This window comes from Balaenoptera musculus, chromosome 13 (genome assembly GCF_009873245.2).
Source record: "Balaenoptera musculus isolate JJ_BM4_2016_0621 chromosome 13, mBalMus1.pri.v3, whole genome shotgun sequence".
Taxonomy (NCBI): domain Eukaryota; kingdom Metazoa; phylum Chordata; class Mammalia; order Artiodactyla; family Balaenopteridae; genus Balaenoptera; species Balaenoptera musculus.
Window position 1 is genome coordinate 60,327,663 of NC_045797.1, and position 24,779 is coordinate 60,352,441.

Here is a 24,779-nt window from a genome sequence, read left to right on the forward strand (position 1 = left end):
TTCAGTAGGTCTGTGGTGGAGCCCAGTAATTTAGATTTCTAACAGATTCTCAGGTGCTGCCTTGGGGAGCACACTTGAAGAAACTACTGCTTTAGCCAACTTAACCTTTCTAAATAACCTTTCTACACGTTTCCTATTTTTCTTAGTTTGTCATCTGGGTTCTTCATTAGGATAACTATTGCTGCCAGAGAAAATAAATAAAAGAAGCACCTACTTTTTTATGTACACACTTATATAGTAAAGTTTAAAAAAAATTTTTTTAACCCTTTAAAATATATTTAGGCTGTGGATTAAATTACCATAAACGATGTGCCTTCAAGATTCCAAATAACTGTAGTGGTGTAAGAAAGAGACGTCTGTCAAATGTATCCCTGCCAGGACCTGGCCTCTCAGTTCCAAGACCCCTGCAGAATGAATATGTAGCCCTTCCCACTGAAGAGGTATGTATTCTAAGGTAATAGAGGGCATTTTACTACTTACTCCTTATGTTTCTGCAGGATATATAACATCATCCTAAAACATAAGTTATATACTAAAAAATAGTAACATTCCTATACTTAAGAAACTTAAAATGTATTACTGTAGACAGGGCTTACCAATAGTCATGAATTGCATTTTGTATACTTTGTGATAACTTTATCACTTGGACCACAAGATCAACCCCCTAACCAGTATCCCGACTCCTGGTCTCCACACTTCACAACAGCTTAATATACAACAACTCTGATTAGATCACTCCCCACTAGGACACCTTTATATATTCTATGTTTCCGACAGTCTGTACTATTCATCATTCCCTGAACACACCCTTTCCCCCCTACATTTGCTCTTCTTGGTATCTATCCTACATGCTTTTTCCAGACCTAGCTCAGCAGCTACCTTACCTGATTCCCCTTTACCTAGAAGTTACTTTTCTGAATGACATAGCACTTTTCAAACCTCCCTAATGGTGTGTATAGCATTCTACCTTAATATCATAGTGTTTGGAGTTTATGATCTATTTAAAGAGGGCAATACTCATGTCTTTGTTTGCCCCACCATGCCCAGCACCATACCTTGTACTTTAGTGGGTACTCACTCATAAATGAATGAGTGTTTGAGTGACACCACTGATCACTGATCCTTAATATTCCAGTGAGGTATATTAGTAGATCTCTATACCATGAGACTGCTGGGACTCAGAACAGTCAAGTGACCTGACTGAAGTCACAGCAAATTAGTAAGCAATATTAGAATTCAGCCCAGATCTGATTATTTGTAAATCAATGACTTTTCCTCATATCTTGTACCCCTCAAGGGTAAATGTAGTAGATCAGGGAAGAAAGAAATAACCACCTATTCATTTGGTACTACTTAAAGTGACTTCCATCTATAGATTACAGTCTTAACATTTAGTTATTTCTATAACCCTTTTGGTCTTCTGTATATTAATGGCAAAATCAAGTCTTTGGGCTGTTGTCTTGACACCCTCGTCACAAGATTTTGCTAAACTGAGGCACTGGAGTAAAAGCTTCTGAAATTCTTTCACAAAAATCCCATATTTCCATATTGCATAGCCCTACTATGAGATTTTTAAAGTAGAAGAAGAATGCTGTAGCATTAGGAACTGAGAGCAAAGAGTTATTATAAACACATACAAAAGCTTGGGGAAAGATTGGTAATAGAAAAGTTAATACATTTTATACACAAACTGCACAGGAAACTTAGCTAAGATTGGGAACTGTAGGATGAACGCATGTTGTTTTGAGAACCCCACAAATGATATTGGTGTGTCAGCCATACCCACTGAGTATTGCAAGATTAGGAAATGGCAGGACAGAGCAGATTAATAATGTATTATTCATTCATTTATATTTTATCCCAAAGATGAAACTTCCTTAGGGAAATATGAGAAGTAGAGTGACATGTTTGAATTGGTTAGATTGTGCAGAGTATTTTAGAACAAGTAGGAATTGTAGGGCTTCCCTGGTGGCGCAGTGGTTGAGAATCTGCCTGCCAATGCAGGGGACACAGGTTCGAGCCCTGGTCTGGGAAGATCCCACATGCTGCGGAGCAGCTGGGCCCGTGAGCCACAATTACTGAGCCTGCGCGTCTGGAGCCTGTGCTCCACAACAAGAGAGGCCGCCATAGTGAGAGGCCCGCGCACCGCGATGAAGAGTGGCCCCCACTTGCCACAACTAGAGAAAGCCCTCGCACAGAAATGAAGACCCAACACAGCCATAAACAAACAAACAAACAAACAAATAAAAACGAAATTGTAGACAGGAATGTCTCAGGGTTACATTTGTCAGTCCAAGCATGCAGTCTCAAAATTATGAATAAGGTTACAGTAAGAGAAGAGCTGAGAGCTCATGGAGGAAAATCAGAGGGAAGAAAGAGTGGTAAAAGAGTATACTTTAAAGGAGTGAAGGAGATAGCAGTGCGGAGATGGGAGCAATCTGAACCTGAATCTGAACCAAGTGTAGAGAAGAACTAACTCTAAGTGGCTGCACAGTAAGAGCCTCATAACTTCTCAGGTGCCAGTCTTCACGCTGGCTGCTTCACTTAGCTTTTCTGTGTAATCCTCACCCCCGTCCTGGAAGGTATAGCTGTTATCCTGGTTTCGTACCTAAGGCACGAGGAAGAAAAGTTTCTAAGGAGTCAAGATATTAAACTTCATTGACTACTAGATGAGAGAAGGCCAGTTGGAATAGAAGCCTTTGAATCTGACTCTGGGGTTGTCATCGTTTACACGTAAGAAAGCAGCTTCTGTTAGTTTCTGAAGTCAGTCTAAAGGGAATCAAGTAAAGAGATGGAGAGGCAGAAGAAGATAGACTGTTCATTGAATTTGGTTAAAATGGAACCACTGAGATTAGAGAAACCAGAATTGAGTGATGGCTATTTGGAGATGAGAGAGATCAATGTTCATTGCAATGCATTTGGGAAGTTTTTTGTTTTTTTTTTTTTGGCCGTGCCGCACAGCTTGTGGGATCTTAGTTCACGACCAGGGATCAAACCCGCACCCTCAGCAGTGAAAGCGCAGAGTCCTAACCACTGGACACCAGGGAATTCCCCATTTGGGAAAATTCCTGAGGGGATAGGACAGAATCAAAGAAGAAAGAAACTCTTGGGCCTAAGTGTACACATAAAAGTGGAGATATTTCTTTCATTGAATAATGTTCCAAACTCAAATATGTATAATTGGGGAATTGCCCCCTTTAAATGCTTTTATTGCCTTTATTATTTTATATGATTGAGAGTTGGCAATATTGTTATGAAGTTTTTGTGAGCAGTACTTCAGCCAAAATTAAAGCCCACACTGTGGAAATAATTACTTTTAGAAGATTTCTGGCCATACATAAATAAGAAAGAGATAAGAATTTAAGCTAAGCAGTAATTTGTAAAGAGAGACATTAAAACAAAGTAAGAAAAGAACTTCCACTCAATTCTAGTTACTCTCATCTGAGTGCTCTCATTTTAACCAAGTGCTCTAGGTAATTCTACCAGCATTCTCTGTCCTCCAAATTCTGGTTAAGTCTGCTGTACCTTTCGTGCATTCCTCACTAAATAGACGATAAACCACTGTTACTGGTAAGATTGCAGTATGTGCCCAGGTATGCTGGGATTGGGAAAAGGTTAAGAATCACTGGACTGCTATGTAGAAGACCCAGGTCTAAGTTTTGATTTGAATACTAATGCTTTAGTAGTAGTAATCCCTTTGAGCCTGTTTTTTCATATGTAAAATAGGGATAATAACATAAATAACTACTTGTACTAGACATGAAAAATCAGGTGGCTCCTACAACTACAGTCCCCTGAGTAGTTCCTTATAAACATGCTCTGTACGATGTCCCTGATACCCCAATCCCAGCAGGACCTGACAAAAGGCAAAACTGGCTAAATCAGCCTTTCCACGTTATATGTTTTAAACTTGAGACAAACTAAGTGGTAGAAGCAGAAGCAAGAGAAGCACAGTGTTGAGTCACCACTAGACTAGGGGGCGAGGGATGAGCAAAAGCTTAAAGCATCTGTTTCTAGTTCACACTGGCTGCTTTATCAGCTCTGCAGAATCACTGTGGTGCTCCTTTTGCTGAAGGTGTTGTGTAAATGGAGGAGGGGTGGGCCACACTAGAGCAGGTCACCTTAGACAGCTGAAGCATGTAAGTTTGGTTTGGGTTTTAACATTCTTTTTGTACTTTTCGTTTTTTTTAAAAAAAATTTATTTATTTAATTTATTTATTTTTGGCTGTGTTGGGTCTTTGTTGCTGTGTGCGGCCTTGCTCTAGTTGCGGCGAGCAGGGGCTACTCTTCATTGCGGGGCTCAGGCTTCTCACTGCGGTGGCTTCTCTTGTTGCGGAGCACAGGCTCTAGGCGTGCAGGCTTCAGTAGTTGTGGCTGACGGGCTCTAGAGCGCAGGCTCAGTAGTTGTGGCGCATGGGCTTAGTTGCTCTGCGGCATGTGGGATCTTCCCGGACCAGGACTCTAACCCATGTCCCCTGCATTGGCAGGAGGATTCTTAACCACTGTGCCACCAGGGAAGTCCCATCTTTTTGTACTTTTCTTAAACTGCTTCATAATTTTCTTTAGAACATTTCTGGCTACACTTTAGTGAAAAACTATCCATCAGAGGCTGTATCTGTGTTATTTTTATAGTGCTCTCCTCCAATGGTCAGTCCTTTTCTTTTTCCTTCTTCCTACATTTTTCAAAAAAGCCTTTTATTTTCTCCTCCCCTCATTTTTCCTATATACTTCTCTATTTCTTGGTTTTTTCTGGCTTCTTTTGCTTCTAGTGTTGAACATATCAGTGTACCATGACTCAATTTCTCTGAGTTAGAGACATTACTAGTTATAGAAGGAAGTTCTGGCAGTGAAGATGCAAGCAGCTACAACAAAATCTGTAATACATCTAGGTGGTAGTTAGGTATTTGGATTTTGTTCTTGAGAATATAGACTGTATTCATTTTCATATTTCTGATACAGAGCCTGGCCAGTTATAATCAGTGAATGTTGAATTAATATGATGAACCATATTCATCTGACCTATAATTTAAATTGATTATTTCCTTTGTATACATAGAAAGGTTCATAGTTAAATAATCCATTTATCCCTCAGATTACACAAAAAATTTTAACCAACACCTTCTTTAACTTTCCTTTTTGCTCACCTAAGAGAAAAAACCCAAATAACTGGAAAATACTTAAAATATTAAGGAACTTCCTAAAGCATCATTACTAAGGGTAAAGTTGTTTTAGTGTGTATCTGCCATTGTTTGTATCATCATCATTAATTAAACTTAGATTTTCACATGCTCGTTTTAGTATTTGTTAAAATAAATTAGAAAAACTAAGGCTTGTTTCAGAATGTTTTCAGACGTTGAATTCAGTAACTCAGCGTGAGCAGCACTAACATTTTCTGAATTTACTTAATTTTCCTGTGATTAATTTCTTGGTAAGGTTTTTGAAGGTATTTGAACATGTTATAAATTCATTTCAAGTTCTGTTTTTTATTTGTAAAATGTCATATGTGCCTGGAAATAACAGTTAATCAGTGAATATATGTATGTGAGGATGAAAATATCTTTTTTTTTTCTAGCATAAATAATAGCAAAAAAATTCTGCACTTTTCTCATTCAAGGGTTGGTAAGCTAAGCTTCCAAAGGAAACTGCTGAGATGCACATTTTTAGGTTTTTGGCTTTAGTGTTTGAAATAAATGACTTTTGTGGTCAAGCCCTGATCTTAATACTTTGTTTTTAATATCGACTTACACTTATGGAAATTACTTATGTTTTAGTCACATGTTCACCAGGAACCCAGTAAGAGAATTCCGTCTTGGAGTGGTCGCCCGATTTGGATGGAAAAGATGGTCATGTGCAGGGTAAAAGTTCCACACACGTTTGCTGTTCACTCTTATACCCGTCCAACGATATGTCAGTACTGCAAGCGGTTATTGAAAGGCCTCTTTCGCCAAGGAATGCAGTGTAAAGGTAGGATTGGATGTTTTTCTTCATTTTTAAAAAAAATTTTATTTATTTATTTATTTATGGCTGTGTTGGGTCTTCGTTTCTGTGCGAGGGCTTTCTCTAGTTGCGGCGAGCAGGGGCCACTCTTCATCGCGGTGCGCGGGCCTCGTTATCGCAGCCTCTCTTGTTGCAGAGCACAGGCTCCAGACGCGCAGGCTCAGTAGTTGTGGCTCACGGGTCCAGTTGCTCCACGGCATGTGGGATCTTCCCAGACCAGGGCTCGAACCCGTGTCCCCTGCATTGGCAGGCAGATTCTCAACCATTGTGCCAGGGAAGCCCGGATGTTTTTCTTAAGTAAAATTTATATTCGTTTTTGTTAGCAAATACAGGTTTAAAATATTTTTATTTCAGAAGCATTAAGCAAATACCTGTAAATTGGGCTCATAGTTAACTTAAAAAAGATAAAATTAATATGCATGCACCTGCATGCGACGACTAGTATCTGCAATATGTGTATTCTGTACCAGGAGCTGTGCTAAAGAAAAATTAGAGTATAAACAGAAAAACTAGAATTTGGATCTGAGGTGTGGCTGCTTAACACTTGCCAATATGGAACAGTTAGTAAGCAGGTAAGCTAACATTTGACCTTAAGTCTTTCTAATTTCAGAGCCAGACACTACCCAAAATATAAAATAATGCCCTCCTCTTGCCATTAAATATTCACACACACACACGCACAACATATTACAGGTGTTTTGTTGTTTTGTTTTTTTTTCTAATTATGTAGCTATGGAGCTGTACAAAAATTGTCATTCCAGACAGTAATCACACTGAAATAGGCAGACTATAGTAGAAGCCACTGGAATTGTAGTGGGGACTACCTGTATTTGGATACTAACCCAGAACACTATCATAGTAGTCCAGAAACATCTCTTAATGAACTAGGTTTTTAATAGAATAATGGAATAATTTTCTCCTCTAGTTACGTAATGTTTTAATGCTTTTTAAAGATGCTTTTATCTTTTTGTCTCATATCTTCTTCTCAACAGTGCTGCACAATTATGTGAAAACCAAAATAGAGTTTAAATATGTTTTAAGGCATTGAGCCAAGATAAGATATAAGTAATCTGTCTATAATCTTATGTACTTATTTTTCATGTGATTATTTTAATAGTTCTTGATACTATACTTTTTATATAGAACTCTTTGTGGAATTGAATTACCTAGTTTTATCTAGGTAAAACATTAGAGTTGAGATCTTTGCAACAATAAATCCTGTTTACAATGTTGAATCAAATAATTATATGTAAATTTAACTTAAATATATAAGAAAACTTTTCTTGGCAATATATGGCTACATAGGATAATATCATATAGAGAATAGGTTGTACATTTGTTGCCAATATTTAATAACCATCAGGCAGGCTTAATTAAATGTTGAAATTTTATTTCAACGGCTTACTTTTGAATATGAGTTAATATATAAATTAATACTTTAAAATATCAACACTAAAGTGGATTGGCAAGCAGCCACTAAGGAATGTTTTGGGAAAGAACATTAAGAACAGATGTACAAATTCTAGCCAGCAGATAATTTTAGTAAAGGTAGTAAATAACACCATTCTGCTGAGCAGAACAGAAACATTCTAAAACCACATGCAAAAAAGTACAGTATTTTATAAAGGAACTAAAATAAATATGTAGATTAATGAATTTTGAAATAAAATCAGTGAACTCTACCACTGGGTTATTAGTTTAACTTCTTAGAGCTCTAAAAGAATAATGTTTTATGCTTATATTGGTTCAGAAAGTATCAGGTTATATTTCTCTTTAAGTATTTTAGTTATCTATGAAAAAATCATAATTTAATTTAGGGATCCTTGTATTTTTGTAATATGAATTAAGATGCTTAAAAAGTAAAATAGTCATTTTCATTCACTTGTCAAGCTAAGAAAAAAAAATAGTTAAGATAAAACAGTTACGCTGGATCGTTTAAGAAAACATACGATTCTAAGAACAGCAGTTCATTTATTCATTCATCTGTTTATTTTCTACTTTGTTATGTTAAAATTTCAAGGCAGCTTATATAAGCATATATAGAATAAAAGAAAGCATAAACTAGTTAATAAAAACATGGGTAGGAATATAGAGAAGTATAAATGCCTGTCATTAGAACCTACATACTTGGCTGCAGGTGGGCCACAAATTTGGCTCTACATTTCAAAGGGAAAGGGAAACCTTGTTATTTTCAGAATTTGCAAACCTCATGAGATAAAAAACGAATTATTTAAGATGTATGCAAGATATTAATATTAATATCATGTATGAATTTCTTAGGGTCTCTTATTTTTAAAGATATTACTATATAATGCAAGTTTTATCCTCCACCAAAATATTAATTTCATGGAGCTTTTTCTTGTAATGACCTTTACCCTGTGCTATTGGCATGATTCCCAGAATTTTCTTGAATCACAGGGGTTACAGAATTATTCTAAAGCAGGACTTGAAATTATTTTTACCCATTTATTGTTGGTAGAAGTATCTCAAAGGTTGTGTTAGACAGTAGTTATAGCAGTGGGTCTCAATTTTAGTATTAACTAAAGAAGTCATTAAAGCACACATTTCTCAGCCCCACTCCCAGAGTTGCAGATGTGAGGGGTAGGGCCCAAGAACATGCGTTTCTAACAAGTTCTCAAATGATGCTGCTACTGCTGGTCTGATGGCCACAGCTGGGAACCACTGAGTTACACAGTAGTATGGAACAGTTGGGGTCTGACACTGATCTGCAATGCAGTCAGCTCTGATGTTCTTGCAGGCTGAACAGAGCCATTTTATAATGCAGCTGAGAGACCTTGTGCATGAGAAGCTCAGTCCTTCCTTACAGGGTTGTATGGGAAATCCCTTACTAATTCCTAATAAATGGTTGTAGAATCGCAATCCCTTTTCTGCATATGCACCAGGTCCTAATAATTAGGAATTGAAAGTAAGTGCCTGACATATGTTGGAAAGGAATTTAATCAGCCTGAGAAACTCTTAAGGGGGATGTGGAAAGAAGAATGTGAGGTAAGGGAAGGAAACATGGAGCTGCAGCAACATTTTGGCAAAGTGTTACACAAGTAGTATAAACTTCATTTTACAGGTATAGAAACTGAGCCCTGGGGGATTAAACAACTATTTAAGAGGTGGTGTCAGAATTTGAAACCAGACCTTTAATCCAAAGCCTGATTTCTTAGTAGAGGAAATCTTTATTATTTCATCATCATTATTAATAATACTCTATGTGTACGTAAAGAAAGTCTTTAACCATATTCTGATACTGCCTGACTTTTTTATATAAATTAATAAGGTGAATATTTTATTTTAGATTGTAAATTCAACTGCCATAAACGATGTGCATCAAAAGTACCGAGAGACTGCCTTGGAGAGGTTACTTTCAATGGAGGTAAAAGTCCTTTTCTTAATTTCCAGAAAAGATCACAATTCTTTTGTGTATTATCTTTGTATAAGGTTATATTTGCATATTTTATTTTGCTTACTTTGTTTTTTAACTTTGACTTTTTTCTGATGTAATAATCAAGCAAGATACAGAGATCAGTAACAGTATACTTTTAATTATACCTTTCCGTCTTTCCTTTAACCACCTACCACTCTGTAGTCTAATGTGGCCAGTGGTGCTGCACATCCTCTTTTATCTTTAATACTTATTTTAAAACCCTGCTGTTCTTAGAAGTATTTCATATTTCTAGTATTTACTGACTGCTTACTGTATGCCAGGCACTGTTCTAAACTCTTTACATATATTGACATTTAAACCTAAGAACAACCTTTTGAGATAAGGACTTACAGATGAGTAAACTTAGACACAAAAACATTAAATTAAATAACTTGCCCAAGAAATACAACCAATAAGTGGTAGAGTTGGGATTTGAACCCATATGGTCTGTTTTCTTAGTCCATAGTCTTTTAGAACTTAATGTACTGTCTCACTTTCTCTTTCTCCATCAAATAATCATTAGCGAAACATTTTTGCTTTTTACCGTTTTCTTTTGTTTTTGTTTTGTTTGTTTTCTCTTTTCATTATTATATCACTCAAAGTGATTACCTTTTTTGGAAGGAAGGAGTAATGACTCTAAACTTTCAGCATAATTTTTCCTTAACATTTACATGACTAGTAAAAATTGAATGTAAGTAGTTCTGTAGGAGGAAAAGCATAAGGAGTGGAAATTAAACTCCTCAAGAATTTAACATTTTCTCTTAGGGCATGTTTTCTGTGGTTGCTATTTAACACCATTGACAGAGCATGATTGGTTTTCTCATTTCAGTTACTCGGAATTGATGCAGTTTTTCGATGATTAAAGTCTTTTCTAGATTTATCTAGTTCGTGTATTTTTGTACTTCTCTACCTTTTGACAAATGGATATGAAATACTATTTATATTTATTTTAATGTGCATTTGTCTTTATATTAACGAGTTTGAGCATCTTTCAGATGTTTACTGGTTAATTATGGGGTTTTCCCCTATAAATTACCTGTTCATATGCTATGTATTCTCCTAATTCTTTGTCAGCTTTATTGAGATATGATTTGTATACCTTACAGTTCACACATTTAGTTTATTCACAGTTATGCAGCCATCACTACAGTCTAATTTTAGAACATTTTCATCATACTGAAAAGAACTCCATACCTATTAGTAGTCACTTCCCATCCACTCTTCCCCATTAGCCCTGGCAACCACTAAATCAGCTTTTATCTCTATGGGTTTGTCTATTCTAGACATTTCATATAAATAGAATCATACAATGTGTAGTCTTTTGTGACTGGTTTCTTTAATTTAGCATAATGTTTTCAAGGTTCATCCATGTAACATGTATCAATACTTTATTCTTTTTTTATTGATGAATAATATTCCTCTGCATAAATAGACTACACTTTATTTATCCATTCACCAGTCAGTCGATGGTCCTTTGAGTTGTATCTCCTTCGGAGCTATTATGAACAATGCTTCTATGAACATTTGAGTACAGATGAGTACGTATGTTTTCGTTTCACTTGGGTAGATAGCCAGTAGTGGAATTGTTGAATCATATGGTAACCCTGTGTATAACATTTTGAAGACTGCCAAACTGTTTTCCAAAGCAGCTGTACCATTTTACATTCCCACCAGCAGTGTATGAGGATTCTAATTTCTGTGTATCCTTGCCACCACTTGTTATTGTCTGTCATTTTGATTATTGCCATCCTAGTGAGCATGGAGTGATGTCTCATTGTTGTTTTGATTTGTGTTTCCCAGATATTGCATATCTTTTTGTATACTTATTGGTCATTTTTACATCTGCTTTGGAGAAATATCTATTCTGGTCCTTTGCCCATTTAACTAGGTTATTTATCTTTTTATTATTGAGTTGTAAGAGTTCTTTAAGTATTCTGGATACAAGTCCCTTATTTGATATATGATTTGGAAATGCTTTCTCCCACACTGTGTGCTGTCTTTCACTTTCTTGAGGTATCATTTGCAGCAGAGAAGTTTTTAATTTTGATGAAGTCCAATTTATTTATTTTTTTCTTTTGTCACTTAGGTTTTTGGTGGTATATCTAAGAAGGCTTTGCCTAACTCAAGGTCACAAAGTTTACTCCTATGTTTTCTTCTAAGAGTTTTATAGAAAGCTCTTACATTTAGATCTGTGATCCACTTTAAGTTAATTTTTGTAATTGGTTTAAGGAAGAATTCCAATTTCATTTTTTTTGCATGTAGATGTCCAGTTGTCCTAGCACCATATGTTGAACAGACTATTTATTCTTTCTTCATTGTATTGTCTTAGACCCTTGCGGAAAATCAATTGACTAGATGTGTAATAGTGTTAGCCAATCTTTTACTTTGCTTCTAGTATCTTTCGGCATGTCAAAATTTTAAATTCTAATGCAATCAAATTAATTTTCTGCCTTATGGTTTGTACATTTTATATTGTCCTAAGAAATATTTCTTTATCCTGAATCATAAAAATATTTTTCTATATTTTCATTTAAGAATTTTAAAACTTTTTTTCACATTTAGTACACTCTGTTTAGGTGTATTGATATTCCTTAATATAAAATTCTGAATTCATTTAAAACTTTGCCAGAACCTTCTACTCTGGGAACAGATACAGATATACCAATGGATATTGACAGTAGTGACATGAACAGTGATGGTAGTCGGGGCTTGGATGACACAGAGGAACCATCTCCCCCAGAAGATAAAATGTTCTTCCTGGATCCATCTGATCTTGATGTGGAAAGAGATGAAGAAGCTGTTAAAACAATCAGGTAACGTGTGTGTAAGGATTGCAAGCTACTTCCAAATGCAGGGTCAGTCCAGGAGCTCTGTTAAGAAAGAACAAGCCACATCTCTTTAAGTGGGACCTAAAATGTAATTTAAAATCAGTTAAATTGTGCCTAATACTTTTACATGTACCACAGTATTTTTCTGAAATAAATTATATTACTCTTGCTATCCACTCAAGATGGGAAGGTATGAGAATCCTGTTTTCTTAAAGAGGAAAATGCTTTATTTAAGTATAGTCTAGATATAATATCTAGCTGTAGAGCATCCACCACAAAGTGCCAAAATTGAACCATCAGTTGAAGCAACCAGTTTCTTCACACAGGCAGATTACCTGATGTTGGAAACACCAGTAAGAATCTATACCTGAGAATGTTGCACAAAGATGATGGTGATGAATTTGGGGGCAGTTTTCATATTACAATTAATCTGACTATTAGCACTTTGTAAAAATGCTACCAGATTATAAGACTTAAATATCTTCCTATGTTTATAGAAATTCAGTTTTTTATAGATACAGCCTATAGGATATACTACTTTGTGATAAAATTTACCATGCTGCCTAGGGTAGGAAGAATTCTAGCAGCAATCCCAAATGAGATCCTCTCCCAGGCTCCAGATTTTCCAAATGGGGAGGATTCTTTCTGCTCTATTCATTGTTTTCTTTTCTTTTCTTTTCTTTTTTTTAATATATTTATTTATTTATTTTTGGCTGTGTTGGGTCTTCGTTGCTGTGCACAGGCTTTCTCTAGTTGTGGCAAGCCAGGGCTACTCTTCGTTGTGGTATGCAGGCTTCTCACTGCGGTGGCTTCTCTTGTTGCGGAGCACGGGCTCTAGGCGCGCAGGCTTCAGTAGTTGTGGTGCATGGGCTCAGTAGTTGTGGCTCACAGGCTCTAGAGTGCAGGCTCAGTAATTGTAGTTCATGGGCTTAGTTGCTCCGTGGCATGTGGGATCTTCCCGGACCAGGGTTCGAACCTGTGTCCCCTGCATTGGCAGGCGGATTCTTAACCACTGTGCCATCAGGGAAGTCCCTCATTGTTTTCTTATGTTTTGTGACCCTCCAAAAAAATGTGATGACAAATAATGATGACTTACAGTATTATCTTAGTCTTTTATAAATTAACTATGTATCATCATAACAGGATTAATTTATTTTCTTCTTCTTAAGCCATTGTTTGTCTTCCTAAGATATTTTGAAGAATTTTAGCTTAATTATCTTTAAAAGGGCTTGATGAGCTTACAGTATTTATGATTTTTTAAGTTGAAGTTGTAAATATTTGTCATAAATTTAAAATATTTTTTAGTCCATCAACAAGCAATAATATTCCGCTAATGAGGGTCGTACAATCCATCAAGCACACAAAGAGGAAGAGCAGCACGATGGTGAAGGAAGGGTGGATGGTCCATTACACCAGCAGGGACACCCTGGTCAGTAATCACAGGCATTTTATTATGGTAGTGAAACTTTGTTATGTGCTTTATTTTGTGTATTTTTTAAATCAAAATGAGAATGAGATATATATTAAGACATCATAGTACTGGAACTATCATTACATTTGTAAAGAATATTTCAAAGGTGGAATATTTAATGTACTATTTTTATAAACTGGTAGAGCAGTAGAGATTCAAAGCGGGTCTGGTGGTATAACACCAAATGCACAGTCTATGAAAGAAATAATTGATAACACTGGGTTCATTACAATTAAAAACTTCTGCTTGGCAAAAGACAGTGTTAAAAGATTGAGAAGACAAGCCACAGACTTGGAGAAAATGTTTGCATAAGAGACATCTGATAAAAGACTGTTCTCCAAAATATACAAAAAACTCTTAAAATTCAACAGTAAGAAAACAAATAACCTGATTAAAAAGTGTGCTGAAGACCTTAACATGTACCTCACCAAAGAAGATACTTATATGGCAAATAAGAATATGAAAAGATGCTCCACATCATATGTCATCAGGCAAATTAAATGCAAATTAAGACAGTGACATACTACACACCTGTTAGAATAGCCAAAAACCTAAACACTGAGAACACTAAATTCTGGCAAGATTAGAGCAACGGGAACTTTCTTTGACTGCTAGTAGGAACACAAAATGGTATTGCCAACTTTTGAAGACAGTTTGGCAGTTTCTTACAAAACTAAAATGCTTTTACCATGTGATCCATATGTTGTACTCTTTGCTGTTTACCCAAAGGAGATAAAAACTTATGTTCATACAGAAACCTGCAAATGGATATTTGTAGTAGCTTTATTAATAATTGCCAAAAACCTGGAAGTAATAAATGTCCTTCAGTAGGTAAGTGGATAAATAAACTGTGGTACATCCAGACAATGGAATATTATTCAGCACGAAAAAGCAATGAGCTATCAAGCCATGAAAAGACATGGAGGAATCTTAAATGTATATTACTAAGTGAAAGAAGCCAATGTAAAAAGATTACATACTGTATGATTCCAACCATATGATATTCATTCTAGAAAAGGCAAAACTATGGAGGCAGTAAAAAGATCACAGTTAGGGGTGGAGACTTGTAGGTATGAATAGGCAGAACACAGAATTTTTAGGGCAGTGAGAATACTCTATATGATACCATGATGATAGATACATGTCATTATGCATTTGTCCATACCCATAGAGTGTACACCACCAAGAGTGAACCATAATATAAACTGTGGACTTTTGTGATTATGATGTGTCATTGTAGGTTTATCAGTTGTAACAAATGTGCCACTCTGATGAGGGGTGTTCATGATGGGGAGGGTTACACATGCGTGGGGACAGGGAGTATATGTGAAATCTCTGTATCTTCCCTTTAATTTGCTGTGAACCTTAAACTGCTCCAAAAAAGTAAAGTATTAATTTAAAAAAATGATTTAAAGACACACGTAAAAAAAAAAATTCTGCATGGCAAAGAACAAAAGCAAAGACAAATGACAAACTGGAAAAAGTATTTTCAACTCATATTCTAAACAAGTAAAAAAAAAAGACCAGAATACAATAGAAAGATGGGCAATGAATATGAACATTCACAGACAAGGAAATACAAATGACTTTTAAATTTAAGATCTTGATCTCGTTTTTAATAAAAAATACAATTTAAAATTTTACCAAAATACCAATTTTTATTTATCAGTATAGCAAAAGATCAGAAGGTCTAGTAACATGCTGCATTAGTGAAGGTTTGAGCAAGTTAGGCATGTTGCTGATGAGACTGTAAATTCAATCAGATCTTGTGCCGGATAATTTAACACTGTCAAGTAAAATGACACGTGCATGTATCTTTTGACCCAGTAAGCCAACCTTTAGAAATTTAGCCTATAGGTAAATTACATATCTGTGTGTGTGCAATACATATGTATTTGTGTGTGTATGCATAAGATTCTTGCAAAGGAGTCCCCAAAACCTAATAACATTTCTTGCCTGGAGTAAGGGTGGGAGTGAGATAGGAGTGATGATGGAAGTATACTTTTCACTATATATCCTTTTAATTTTCCGAATTTTGAACCTCATGAATTTTAAACCTGTTCAGAAGTACAAACTTATGGATAGAAATGAAAGGGAAAGGAAAGTTCAGGCACTTTGGAGGAATCATTACTTTTGAACCTCACAGTTTTATGCTCTTTATAGAGAAAGAGGCATTATTGGAGACTGGACAGCAAATGTCTAACATTGTTTCAAAACGAATCGGGATCAAAGTATTATAAGGTAAAGATTTCACATCTTTAAAAAAATATGTACATTAAAATACTGTATGTTTTCCAAATATATCCAAATAATATTTATTAACTGTTATATTGGATTATACCTATTACAACTATGCCTAATATAGTTTATAGAAGTCACTGTTAAGTTCCTTGTTGAAGCAACTGTCCTCTACCCCTGCATTTCACCCCCCATAACAGCCCTGCTACCAAAGGTTGTTTTTTGTTGTGTTTGTTTTTGTCCTGTCAGGTTGCTGCTGCTTTTCTTCTGGGTACCAAATGGTCCTCCATATCTGTGGGTGCCTAACCATTTTACACAATGGACTTGAGCATCTGTGGATTTTGTTATCCATGGGGAGTCCTGGCACCAATCTCACTTGCATACTGAGGGACGACTGTACTATGATTTAGATTAGACTGTTAAGAAAGTCCCGTGATCATTGCCGGTCCAGAAGAGGCAAATGTGGTATTCGGCATTTCTCCCATCTTCCATTTTACCTTAGACCCCAGTTCTTAGATGCTTCTTTTGGCTCTTCTTTTCCTTTGTGTAGTTCTCTTTGCTTAGCTTGCTCCACATTTTGCCGTGTCACAGGCTGACACCAAACAAAATTGTCAGTGTAGCAGTTGTATCAGTAAGAAAAAGTATAGAAACTGATGAATTGCTTTGAGCTGGTTGGGTTTTTTTAAATAAGTTTTTTGCTTTAGGAAGGGGACTAAACATTACAGTTACAGTTATGGACAGCACCAGAATGGAGTGCTTGAACAACTTAACACTGACATTCTTCTTTTGCTGCTGTTATTTCTGTTTCGTACTCCTTTGGGGCTGTATCTTGCAGATAGCAGCCAGTAGGGTAGTAGCTGTTGAGTTGATTCAGTGAAAACTGGGAAATGACAACTGTTGGGTGTAGTGGCAATTGCCCTCCTAAATCCTTTCCTTCCTTTCATTCTAATGATCTGCTACAGGCCTGAATCACTAGCTTGATTATTATACCCCATGCTCTGCCTCTGGCACTGATGGACATGCAGATCATTCAAAGCAGATACCATCATTAAGACTTGACTGTATGTTCCATGTGTCACGTACTTGTATTTGTCTTAATGGTATTCATTAGAAACGCTTATCTTTGATTGTTTAGTGTATTTGAAAATTTTAAAAAGATGTATTCATATTTCATAATGCTTAATTTTTGCTTTAGGAAATTCCACTTTCAGAGATTCTTCGCATATCTTCCCCACAAGATTTCACGAACATTTCACAAGGCAGCAACCCACACTGTTTTGAAATCATCACTGATACTATGGTATACTTTGTTGGCGAGAACAGTGGGGACAGCTCTCACAATCCTGTTCTTGCTGCCACTGGAGTGGGACTTGACGTAGCACAGAGCTGGGAAAAAGCAATTCGCCAAGCTCTCATGCCTGTTACCCCTCAAGCAAGTGTTTGTACTTCTCCAGGGCAAGGGAAAGATCACAGTAAGCAATAAGCTTGTGATGGCTTTTTTCCCCCTTTGGTTCTTAAGCATTTTGTGGGTGTAGTTGTGTTTCTGTATTTATTTTTAATGTTCATTTTAAGCTTCGTTTTTAGTAACCCATACCATTAGTTAATTCCTTTATAAAATTATGTTGGTTATAGTATATGTATACAATCACCAGAGCTAGGCTCCAGAGTCAGTGTCACTGCATTTAAATTCTGCTTCTGCCAACCTGTCATGTGATCTCAGCAAGTACTTCCCTTCTCTGTAGTAGTACCTACTTAACAGGTTTGTCAGCATTAAATGAAAGAGAGCCATAAGGTGTTGAGTAAACTACTAGTATTAGTATTCTGCTTCATGGTGGGATTTTCAGGCTATAAAGTGTTACAGTTCACATGCTCAGGAAATCTGTGAAGTCAGAAATGCTGTATTTCTTTTAACTGAATTAAAACATTCAGAAACATTAAAAAAATATTGAAACACATGTCCTTTACACCAACAAAATTTATAAAGTAAAACCTAAATTTGATAAAGGTTCAAGTGAACACTTAATCAGAAAGCCATAGTAAAATGTCACTTTCCCCTCCATTGGCATTATTTCGTTTATGGGGAAACATCATTCATTCATTAGACAAATAATATTTAAATTGAAAGAGGTATCAACCATTTTCTTCTTTTCTTCTGTTTTGGCCGCGCCGCACAGCTTGCGGGATCTTAGTTCCCTGACCAGGGATTGAACCCAGGCCCTGGCAGTGAAAGCGCTGAGTCTTAACCACTGGACCTCCAGGGAGTTCCCTTAACCAGTTTCTAAATGTTCTTTATTTCAGTTCAGCTGTGCTTCTTGGTACACCTGTTCTCGGCATTATGCTAGGCCCTGAGCTAGAATACGAAAGAAACACAGAAAATTTAAAAGCTACTGAGGGAAATAGGACATAACACATATATAAGTGTTAGATGGTAGCATAAAGCAGTAGAGTGCAAAAATGAGTAGTGCATTTCTCGAGGAACTCAGATATGGATAGGAAGAGTAAGTAGAGACTTCATGGTAGCGGAGCCTGATTTGAACCTTGACCTTGGATCTCAAGTAGGTTAGGATAGGCAGAGCTAACCTGGGAGGGGTGGAGGGGAAGTGTCACTGGTGCTGAGGAGACAGGTGTGATCAGAGGGATGAGAGTAATGACCATGAAAATGTTTGGTGTTCAATATTGATTCCTAAAGGGTGAATAAATGGATATTCACAGTGCTTCTTAAATTTGAGGGGATTTTAGACAGAACTGTCTGATATTAAAACCATGGACCTTTTCCCCCAGAAAATAATGCAGGCACATAACACACAAATTTTATATATAATTGGATTTAGGGACCTTCTCAAGCCCATCCATGGACCTCTTCCCTAGGGTTAAGAGTCCCTAAAAACAGGTTGCAGAAGGGCTAAGAGTGAGAACTCTGGAGAATGAAAGCCCAGTTCTGCTGCTTTACTAGTTTCATGATCTTGGCCTCTTCTTTCTCTAATCTAAAAGGGAAATGATAATAAATGCATATGATGCACTTAGCACCATTCCTGACCCATTAGTGAAACTATTACTGTGTTGCTGCTGCTGCTGTCCTTGTAACAACGTATCTGGAGCAGAGTTCTCCTGGGAAGCAACAGAAATTAAAACTGGGTGAAGTTAGACAGTGGAGGCCTTTGGAAGAAAATAAAATATTGACTTAAACTAGGAAACTGGACTACTGAAAAGCAGAGTTTTAGGCTCATTAATTTAGTTCATGCTGTGCCTTTTATGTCTGTTTCATTAATATTTAATTTTTGGATTTTTAAAAATATTTTAAAATTGGCCTAATATTTTAAAATGGAGTTTTTCCACAGTCATCTTACTTATTTTTGATGTATAGTTGCTTATATTTCCTTCTTAATGAAGTTTTACATTTTTATATTTGGGATTATGAAGGAAATTTCATATCTTTGAGTTGTCACTGAGATTCTAGATTTTTGACAACTAGTCTCTTGCTTACTTTCCAAATTTCCCTTTTTCCTTTTTCTTGTCAGTTTCTTCCTTTGTTTACCAAAGTAATACAGACATTTAAACTTTATAGAAATATGTAATATAAAATGAGAAATTCCTCCCTATACACATGTGACACATCCCCTTATTCCCAATCATATATCTCCCCCCTCAGAAAACCATTATTAATAGTTTGGTGTATATGTCTTGATTTGGGGATGGCTTGTGGGGAGGGGCGTCTATACTACATTGTTACAATTTTATTTTCACACAAAAATGTATTATACATTTTTGTCGTAAAAGATGTGTGATCTTTTTACAATTTGGTTTCATCAACTATTTAATATATATCATATATATTTCAATGTCAGTATATAGATATATATAATTTTTTATTATGACAGTAATGCATACTTTTTATGCATTTTTTTAAATGCAAGCAGTCTAAAAGTGTATAAAGATTAAATCTTTGTTCCTCAACCCCACCTCTCTCACTCACCAGAAGTAATCATATTTTGTGTTTTCGATTCAAATGCCACTACACTGCAACTTACCTTTTTAACTTAATAATGTCATAAATAGCTTTCTGACTCAGTTCTTATAGCCCTACATCCTTAAATGTTTAGATAGTATTCTTTTGTATGGACGTATCATATTTTATTTAACCAGTTTCCTGTTGATGGATTAGTATTGTATATGGATAAATTTTGTTTTAATGAATGTAATTATATTAAGTGTATGTTAGCTAGTTTTTAAAATTTAATATATTGTGAGCATTCACATGTCAGTAACTATTAATATTACTAAGTTATGGACTAACAGTTTTTTTTTCCATACATCATTCTTATATTTTACAGAAGATTTGTCTACCAGTATCTCTGTATCAAATTGTCAGATCCAGGAGAATGTGGTAAGTAAACGTTACAGCTAAAATATGCAAATTGGGTGATTAAGGAAAATAAAATGTGAAAATCTTATTAGAAAAATAAGTTTATAGCCCAAAGTGTTGCGCAGTTTGCCTAAAGACACTAGGCTAGACTGTGTGGGTGATAACTTCCCTGAGGAGTTCTGCTTTATGAAGGAAACTGAGGCAGTTTCCTTTTAAATTATGAAAATAAAGTTAACTTTTTGTAAGTGACATTAGAATATCACAGAGTGATAGACTAGTTCAAAGAGAAGGGAGAGGCTACTTCTTTCTGGGTCAGAGCAGGGAAAGCTTCCCAAAGGAAGTACAACTTGAAATATGCCTAAAAGGATGGAAAAGAGTTTTGACACAAGTGCTGAGAGGATATGGATGGGGGAACATTTCATGCAAGTACAGAGAAGAAGGAAATGCAGGATTTTAAGGAAGAGTCAAGATTCACTTCAGCTGGTGTATGTAGGTACATGTTGGGGATTACAGTAGGGATCAGCATACTTTCTATAAAGGGATAGAAGTAAATATTTTAGGCTTTGCAGACCATATACAGTTATGAACTCAACTTGGCCGTTGTCGTGAGAAAGCCACAGGCAATACTTAAAGGAATAAGCATGGCTGTTTTCCAGTAAAACTTTATTTGTGGTCACATATATTTGAATTTCATATAATTTCATGTTTCACAAGACATTATTATTTTGATTTTTTTCAACCATTTAAAAATGAAAACTCTGTTCTTAGTTCAGGGGCTGTACAAAAAGAGGCAGCAGGCTGGATTTGGCCCACAAGCCATAGTTTGCCAACCCCTGGATTAGAAAGAAAAAGGTCTAGAAAAAGAAGTCAGAAAATTGTTCATTAGCTATATATAAATTTCTCTGATAAAATCTCTTATTCTTTAACTGGGGCATCCAGCTGTTATTGTTCTATAACATGTAAATGTTGTTGGATTTTCTAAGATTGCAGTGAAGACTGATATCCAGTAGTGCTATGGGAGATAGAGGGTTTCAGTGAGATTTAATCTGTGTGTCTCTTGTCCTAGTGGTAGGTAGAATAGGTACCAGATTATTGGGGAGAGAAAGACGTTTCCTCATTTCATTTTTACAGATAAGAAGACCAGTCCCAGGGAATTCAGCTTACTTACGATTACCTAATTTAAACAGAAATTAGGATTTGTGGAATTACTGATTTTTATATGCCAGGCACTGGACTTGACACTTTGTATATATTCTCTTTTAATTCACTTAAAAATCCAGTGAGATAGATGTTATTATATCCACTTTACCAATGAGGAAATGAGGCCTAGGAGACTTGGTTTATCCAGTCACGTGACTGCAGTGAGACCCGCACTGTCTGGGAATGTAACACCGAACGAGACAGGTGCAGTCCCTGGCTTCATGGAGACTGTAGCACATACCCAAACAAAAGACAGACCTTGACTGAAGATCTGTGGGGAGGGTTGCCGAGCGCCTTTCAGGAGCTCTCTGACAGCGACAACCACTAGCAAGGAAAAAGGAAGACGAAAGGGAGGGGAGGAGATGGAGGAGTGGATTTGAGCTACACATACTCTTTTCATCAGTCTTTAAAAATTAGTCTGGGGCTTCCCTGGTGGCGCAGTGGTTGAGAGTCTGCCTGCCAGTGCAGGGGGCGCGGGTTCGAGCCCTGGTCTGGGAGGATCCCACGTGCCGCGGAGCGGCTGGACCCATGAGCCACAATTGCTGAGCCTGCGCGTCTGGAGCCTGTGCTCCACAAGGAGGGGCCGCGATGGTGAGAGGCCTGCGCACCGCGGTGAAGAGTGGTCCCCGCTTGCCGCTTGCCACGGCTAGAGAAAGCCCTCGCACGGGGGCGAAGACCCAACACAGCCATAAATAAATAAAAAAACAAATACTTAAAAAAAAAAAAAAGTAAAAGTCTATTAATTAAAAAAAAAAAAAAAAACTTCCTTGTTAAAAGACAGGGAGTTCAGAATCAAAGCCATCAGACTCACTGTTTAAAAAAAAAAAAAAAAAATTAGTCTGATCTCAATAATATGAACTTTTGAGTTTTTCTTTCAAATCAAAGATAGCAAATCTCTTTAATGGTAAAGTAGGTAAAGCTTTGTTCTTAATTTTTTATGTTAATTTACTTTTTATAGATCACTACTTAATAAATATATTTTTTAATTCAAAGCATTTTTTTCCCAATGGTCTTCTTACAGAATACATTCTAGTTGTGCATTAAGAGTCACAGTATTAAAGTTGGGCTTTTTTAGGACCTAGAAAGCCTATATTTCATAAAATATTTTGTGAAAATTAGTCCCGTCAATCATAAAAACTAAAGTGAGGGGGCTTCCCTGGTGGCGCAGTGGTTGAGACTCTGCCTGCCAATGCAGGGGACACAGGTTCGAGCCCTGGCCTGGGAGGATCCCACATACCGCGGAGCAACTAGGCCCGTGAGCCACAACTACTGAGCCTGCGCGTCTGGAGCCTGTGCTCCGCAACGAGAGAGGCCACGATAGTGAGAGGCCCGCGCACCGCGATGAAGAGTGGCCCCCGCTTGCCGCAACTAGAGAAAGCCCTCGCACAGAAGCGAAGACCCAACACAGCCAAAAATGGATAAATTAAAAAAAACAGAAAACAAAAAAAAAACTAAAATGTATTTATGTATTTGAATGAAAAGAGAGACGTTGACATTATTTCATAGAGGTAATAACACTGCTTACTCTTTCCTAAATAGGACATCAGTACTGTTTACCAGATCTTTGCAGATGAGGTGCTTGGTTCAGGCCAATTTGGTATCGTCTATGGAGGTAAGCAACTACAGCCTTTTGCATATTGTAGATAGCATAGAAAAATTATGAAATTTAAAAACATCTGCCAGCTGTTAACATCTTGTCACAGTTTCGTCAAGTGGTGTTTTTCTCAAAGGTTAACCTACATACATTTAGCTAAGCCCTTTTCACTATAACTGAGTATTAATTCCTTAATTTAAACTAAGAACTTTAAAAAGTAACAGAAAGAATAAGAAAATTCACAATAGTCTTTATCTTTTCTTGTAGCTTACACATAAAGATGTTTGGGAAAAATAAATGGTTTGAAGTTTATGTTGGACTATGAAAGTTTGTTTATTGAAGTATATGCCCCACTGGTTTTCCCACACAAATGGCACCATTTGTCTACTATTGGCATGAATGGTATCAGGTCTGAAGACATGGAATCTTATCCAGCTCTGTGACTTCCATTGGCAAAGTCATTTAACCTCACTGTGCCTCAGTATCTTCATCAGTTTAATGGAGCTAATAAAACCTGACCTGCATAGTTCACAGGATTTTTAATATTCATTAAACCTAATATATGTAAATGTACTTTATAAGCTATGATACAAGGTATAAAAGGAAAGTAATGTTAAACCCTTTCATTCCTTACTGAGACTAGTTGGCCTTTCTGCCTGAAGACTGTATAGTTAAGTCACTCTGTGCTGATCCAGTGAACCTAGAATAAAATTAGTTAATTGGTACAATGTTTCTATCTTGACAGAATTTCTAAAGACTAAGTCACATAGTTAACTATCATTTCTTTAATAAAGTGGATTATTTTTCAGCAAACAAGTTCATTCAAATTTCCTGCTGTTTCAAATAATGAAACAGCCTTTATTAGGGGCAATTACTATAAGGGAAAATATAATTTATTTCTTAAAATTAAAGGTTAGTGATGGAGAAAGAACAAAATGAGCTGAAAAAAAGAAATACAAAAATACATACATATCAATTTCAGTTTGTGGATAACTTCCTGATAAAGCTTTTGTATTGTATGTGGGATGTCAATTTGTGTCTTCTTTCTTTTCTGTACTTTTTTTAAAAATAGGAAAACACAGAAAGACTGGAAGGGATGTGGCTATTAAAGTAATTGATAAGATGAGATTCCCCACAAAACAGGAGAGTCAGCTCCGTAATGAAGTGGCTATTTTACAGGTAAAAAAAAAACCCAAAAAGTTGCTTTGTATTGGTTTTAATTTTTGATTTATGAGTTTTTAAATCCAACTCTATTTAGTGTGCTGATAAGATTTTGGTTTTTGTTTTCTTTGTTCTCATTTTTCTTTGTTCTCATTTTATGACCTTTTGGCTCAGTGAGAGGCTGGTGAGCATCTGAATTAACTCCCTAAGTTTTTTTTTAAAAAAAGGCAAAATTAGGTTACAATAATCTAGGAGTTTCAAGGACTGCCATTATGATAGTAGTTTGTTTAGAACACATTTTCCTAAGGAAAATCTTAAACTAAAAAAACTCAAATTTCATTCTTAATTCATCAATCCACGAGTGCAAAATACTTTGATACTTCTACCACCACATTTCATTATAATAGTTTAGTCCATTAAGGTATATTTTTAAAGATACATTATTGGCAATGACTTAAATCCCATAAAATAAATTACTGTGTGTTTTTATT

General features: G+C 36.2%; 1 protein-coding gene across 5 annotated transcripts in view; it reads left to right on the top strand.

Moving 5' to 3' along the window:
* The window catches only part of PRKD3 (protein kinase D3), an 83,980-nt gene that overhangs the window by 46,209 nt on the left and 12,992 nt on the right, over positions 1–24,779 (top strand). For all 5 annotated transcript variants that reach the window (XM_036872466.1, XM_036872469.1, XM_036872471.1 and 2 more), the window contains 10 exons: positions 283–440; positions 5,772–5,964; positions 9,305–9,382; positions 12,063–12,246; positions 13,567–13,690; positions 15,896–15,973; positions 17,166–17,442; positions 20,302–20,354; positions 23,073–23,145; positions 24,200–24,306. In XM_036872466.1, coding sequence (XP_036728361.1) covers positions 283–440; positions 5,772–5,964; positions 9,305–9,382; positions 12,063–12,246; positions 13,567–13,690; positions 15,896–15,973; positions 17,166–17,442; positions 20,302–20,354; positions 23,073–23,145; positions 24,200–24,306 — 1,325 coding nt within the window. The remainder of the gene's footprint in view (positions 1–282; positions 441–5,771; positions 5,965–9,304; positions 9,383–12,062; positions 12,247–13,566; positions 13,691–15,895; positions 15,974–17,165; positions 17,443–20,301; positions 20,355–23,072; positions 23,146–24,199; positions 24,307–24,779) is intronic.